Raw genomic sequence first — 6,000 nt, 5'->3', positions numbered from 1 at the left:
AGACGATAGATAAATAGCGTTAAATCTAGCACAGTTTTATGTTACTGGTAACCCATACGTAATATTCTTCAGAATTTGTATTGCGAAACACTTGCTTTATCATAGCTAAAATAATAGAAATATGAAAAATGAAAAATAAAATCCTAATTTAATCTATTAAATACCGTTACTCCCACTAGAGTAGGCCTAAAAGGCCGCAACAAATCTTTTCCACTTTTCTCTATATTTTTATCCAATAAGTTTAGGCTGCCCGGCATGTTCTAGTCTCTTGCATCTCTTCTAAACTTCACCTCCAAGTCTTCCGAGGTCATCTCTGCCGATATCTCCATGCGTACTCTTTCGTCAGGCTATATTCTATCCAATTATATTTTTTGCGCTTCCTTCGTGGGACTATTTGCTCCTTCTGTGCTCTGTGTAGGACAAAATTAAAAGAGTGCCTAATTTCCTAAAAAGTTAACAATGTAAAGAATTTGTAAAGTGAATCAGTGAGTACATAGGCTTAATTTCTCACGTCTTTTAATCTGTATATGTATTTTATGCATGGATATTTACTAGTATTAATTATCAATACTAACCCCGTGTGTTGTTCTAGTATACTGGAAAACACTTTTGTATATATTTCAACTAGATTGTGATTAAGAATTAACACTTTGTAGTACTATTAAGGTTTTATTTTTTTTTTACATGTTCCATATTTTAGCTGTGAAATGATGTACGAATATCATGGAATGCAATAAATACAATACAGTAAAGATCACTCAACGATTCTGACGTCCAAAATTTGAGCTTTATTCAACATACATTATTTCCGCATAGACTTCGAGCTCATCAGCAACATGGGAATTGTCATTGATTGACTTCCTCAGCAATATCACTTACTTTAGTAAACGTTAGCTATAACCTCTATTAACTACGAGGCTAGACTAAGATGTAACGGAAAATAAAATATATTTTTTTGTCTTCATAATGCGGAGCAGAATATAAAATGTATAAATATTATTCAAACCAGTTATCTCATCTGCCGATTATATAATGTCCTTGCAAAGGAATACTGATGGACGTCACTATATTTCGTAAAAGGACACGTGTTAAGCATATTGTACCTATTTAATTTCCTTAATATATACCTACATTAACCCTACGTAATTTTGACGTATAAATGGGTCATCAATCCATCCTCACTACATTTTACACCGAACGAGCCCCTCCTCCTTCTAGCTATACCTCCATCTGTTAGTTGCTGACTAGCAGTCGTGACAGCAGGTTGCAACTTACACGCTCAGCCAAGTTATTAAAAGATATGTAAACATCAGATTTAAATATTAATAAAAATAATTTCTGTCAGTGCAGTTTATATTTATTTTGTTGTAACTGTATTTTATCTAACACAGTAACAAAGGATGAAAACTTACGTGATGATCCTGCGAATTATAGATGAAAGTTCAGATGGTACTGCTGAAGACAATGCAGAGTTTGACGATGAAGTCTGTGACAGTGACAAGGCTCCAGAATACTTATCGGGATGAAGTTGCAGCTCAAGGTCAAATATCAATGGAAGATCCAGCACGAGAGATGGAGATTAAACTGAAGGAAACGAGCGAATGGAGAAAGAAGGAAAAGAAGCAAGAAAACACAAAACGGGGAACTCACCACATATTCAGGAAAGAAAGTGAACGAAATTCGACCAAAACACCTCCAGTTGAAGCTGGAGAGAATTCCTATTCTGAAAATCCAGCAATAAATCTGTAATAGAATTTTGAAGCCAAATTTCCCAGACTCTTCTTATAAGAGAAAGTTTTCCTTCCTGCCTGAGCTGCTCTCGCGTATCTTTATCATCAATTCAAATGTAGCTGATCAGTTAAACACAGTAGCACGATAATGCTCAGCACAATATGTTGTATCAAACATGTTTGCAGATTGGTCGGTGCATTCTAGGGCTGCCACTAAAACCATGATTCATAACAATCCGTTGTTTTACATTTAATGAAAATTAATCAACAAACAAAGAAAGCAAATAAATAAAATAAGGAAAGCAATTAAATTATATTCACAAATATTTTCTTGTGGGTAGATTTATTACTTTTTTTTTTCCTGTCAATTTACTCGATATGAATGGAAATTAGAAACAAAAACAAAAATAGTAAAGAAACCAAAGACAATTAATTATAATCAGAAAAATTTTCTTGTAGTTAGGTCTATATGATTTTATATTTCACCTTTGCTTATTTTCTTAAAATAAAGATTTGAAACAAAAAGTCAACCTAAACATATAAAATTACAAAGAGAGAAGGAAATAAATATTACATTCTGAAACTGACATAGAGCTCAAAAACAATTTTTTCCCCTATTACACAATTAGTAATAATAGTAGCAAATTCAGTACCACTCAATGACGATAGCATTCTGGGGATAACAGGCACTGAGAAACTCACACGTAATTACAAAACTCAAGAACACAAACAAGTACACAAATAATTTACTGTACCCTTATTACTCTAATTATTATACAGTCTTTTCATACATACTGTTACAAACATATGGCATATACTGCACGTTTTTGAGGTAAGAATAGCATTGTGTTATGGTGGCTCATATTCGTCAGATGAAACAGCACGGTGTTACTTTCATTTTCTAATCAACCTTTCTAACTGGGACAAAATCCTTCCCAACAGGCATAGCTTGACTGATATCCTGTGACCCGTAGAAATATGTCAATAGTTTCATAACAGCCTATAGCAGAGATTTCAGATTTTCTACCTGTGTGGAGTACCCAATGCTACTAATTCTGTTTTACTATTATCGAACTGGGGATCAAGGTCACGTACAAAACACGCACGAGCCACTAAACCGAAAACTGTGAACTAAAGCACTGGTAATTCCGGCTGTCCCAGCTGACATTAGTTGACGAGAATGGATCAGGATTGGGGTGATCGCACATAGCAAATGCAGTCCGTTCCTTGACCTTGAGCCGCCAATTCGAAATGCACAGATAACAGCCCTTTGGTGGTTTGCAACATATGTTTATTGTAATTAAAGTTTTCCAATTTGCATTATTGTCCGAGACAAAGGCTGCAATGTTGAAATTCGAATTCCGTAACATCTATCTTTTGTATTAGAAACATTTTTCTCCATGTTGTCAAAAACATCTTCCCTGTTATCTTGTTACGACTCGGTATTCTCCTTCCGTTCAACATTTTTATATCTCAATGTTCTGCTTATATTTTGCACTTCGCTCTGCGAATAGTTTTGTAAACAAACTTTTCTCCTTCAGTGGACTACGTTTGTCGCCAACATTTTTTAATGTCTCGTTGAAATGGATAATAAATTAATTTTTCTCCATTTCAGTAACTTCAATGTCACATTCGACACTACTGCAGGGTTACACATTACTGCCACTACAAATGGGTTGTGCTATTTTGCTGACACACTCTTGCATAGGAGCATATACTTCGGAACTCAACAGTTTATTTCTGCAAAAAGAAATTAATCTTGCGTCTCCTATTTTTTTAAGAAAATCTAACAAACCGCAAACTGTTACTTCAAGTAATTTATATTTTTTATTATTTTAAGGAGAGTATATTGTTGAATGAATATGTATAGATTATTAATTTTTTTGTATGATAGAGTTGAAGACAATAATTTGTTTCCATATGCATATTGATTCACTTTCTTTCACCCAATTACACTTAGTACACTATAGTTCACATAGCACGTTATATATCGTAGTCTTGTAGCACAAAGCCTCATTTTACCCTTTTTTATATATCATAGGTCATGAAGAAGTACATCTCACCGTGGTTTATATTTCACAGGGCATGAATGAGTACAAATAGGACATAACTCGATAAATATGTAAAATTAGGGTTACTTTAATAAAATTTTTAGATTTACCTACTACAATTATTTCTTAATCCACAATAACCCAAGAACTGAAACGACAATGCATGTCGATAAGAATGTCAATAACGATATGTAAAGTCGACATTACGCATTTAGATGTTATTTGAGCATAAATTACCAATGGCGTCCTCTCATGAGTACAAGGCAGTTAACATAAACATAACTTCAAAATTCATGACAAAATATTTAAGAATTCAAATCACGTGGTAATCTGTTCAGATAAACGTAGAATACTGAAAATAATCCTATTGAATTTCTGAGTTACACAGGATGTATGAAGATGTCATGTTACGCCCTTCTTGCTACAACAAATACGATGAAAAGGTACTTACAAGATGACAACACAGTAATTAAGTTTCATGATCCGTGCAAGTTTCCCTTTAATGGCAAATGTCCAGTTTCAATGTATGTATTTAACATTTTCCCGTTCTTCTGTCGTTCCGTTTCCGGTTTATTGTGGACAAGTCCTAAAAGCTCTCGCCCAAGATTGAGTTCATGAAGTTCTTAGCTTACAGGATTGAGATATACACATTTCACAGACATCGCATTACCAAATCTTTTCGTCAGTATGTTTGAAAACATACTTCAAATAGTCTTGCAAAAGAAACACGTTAGAGAGACATCACATTTCAAAGAATTTTCACCTATGGGCGTTCATAACTTTTTGGGTAACACTACCGACACAAATACTAACCACAAAACTTACATAAGGGTTTTTGAGAATATGTCTGAGTTCATGAACACTTAAACTATATATGCTAGCGAAATTCTTTTGTCACTCATTATAATTAGAATTTTTGTAGCCAGTGTGTGGGTTTTAAACTGCTTGAATGAGATGATCAATACGAACATCTCAATTCAAAGATTTTTCGTCTCCATGCCGGCGGCGTTCATGAACATTTAGACCACCGAAGTGAGAGAAATACTTACCACAAATATCACATTTGAAAGGTTTCTAGGATTTATGCAGGCGTTCATGACTCTTTAGGTTACTAGAACTTGTAAAACACTTACTACAAACATCACATTTGAAAGGTTTCTCGCCTGTGTGAAGGCGTTTATGATATCTTAAGCCAGCAGTCTGAGAGAAACAATTACCACAGACATCACATTTGAAAGGTTTCTCGCCTGTATGCTGGCGTTCATGACGTTTTACGTTACCAGACGTAGTGAAAGACTTATCACAAAAATTGCATTTGTAAGGTTTCTCGCCAGTGTGATGGCGTAAATGGGACTTTAAGTTTTTAAATTGCGAGAAAGAGATATCACAAACACCACAATTGAAAGGTTTTTCTCCAGTGTGCAATAATTTGTGCGCATTGAGATTACCAGTCTGGGAAAACCATTTGTCACATATATCGCACTTGAAAAGTTTCTCTCCAGTGTGCAATAACTTGTGTGTCTTCAGGTAACGCGACAACGGGAAACATTTGTCACAAACATCACACTTGAAAGGTTTCTCTCCAGTGTGCAATAACTTGTGTGTCTTCAGGTAACGCGACTGGGAGAAACACTTGTCGCAAACATCACACTTGAACGGTTTCCCTCCAGTGTGCAATAATTTGTTTTTCTTCAGGTTACTAGATTGCGAGAAACACATGCCACAATCATCACACTTGTGAGGTTTCTCGCCTGTATGCACACGCTCATGAAGTTTTAAGCCATGAAGTATTGGAAAAGACTTTCCACAAACATTGCATTTGAAAGGTTTCTCGTCTGTGTGGTGGCGTTCATGGCTTCTCATGGCAGTCATATCCGACAAAGACATGCCACAGATTTCACATATCAAACGTTTCTCGCCTGTATGTAGGTGTTCATGAATTCTTAGGTGACCGGAATTTGACCTCTCAAAGGTACCTGCAATCCTAAAGGAAATAAACTATCAGTCTATAGAATAGTTGCAATAAACATATACTGAATTATTCAATATTCAAATCCAAGCAAACCTATTACATGGGAAGGTATATTACTATTAGAGATACATAGACGTACAGTTTCCCTAGAAAAGCATGAGACGATTGAATATTCCTAAGTTTCAGATGTAAGACACTGAGCATGATAAGAGACCAGAGCACTGATACACAAGATAACGAATATTGA

At 35.0% G+C, this 6,000-nt stretch overlaps 1 protein-coding gene across 1 annotated transcript in view; it reads right to left on the bottom strand.

The window, feature by feature from the left end:
- Positions 1 to 457: 457 nt before the first annotated feature.
- Positions 458 to 6,000, bottom strand: part of LOC138691763 (zinc finger protein 235-like) — a 29,416-nt gene continuing 23,873 nt past the window's right edge. Inside the window, exon 4 of the mRNA XM_069814115.1 lies at positions 458 to 5,765. Coding sequence (XP_069670216.1) covers positions 4,856 to 5,765 — 910 coding nt within the window. The 3' untranslated portion in view covers positions 458 to 4,855. The remainder of the gene's footprint in view (positions 5,766 to 6,000) is intronic.

The sequence above is a fragment of the Periplaneta americana genome, chromosome 16, assembly GCF_040183065.1.
Source record: "Periplaneta americana isolate PAMFEO1 chromosome 16, P.americana_PAMFEO1_priV1, whole genome shotgun sequence".
Classification (NCBI taxonomy): Eukaryota; Metazoa; Arthropoda; class Insecta; order Blattodea; family Blattidae; genus Periplaneta; species Periplaneta americana.
Note: the sequence above shows the minus strand (reverse complement) of the source record. Positions and strands in the feature narration are given on the sequence as shown.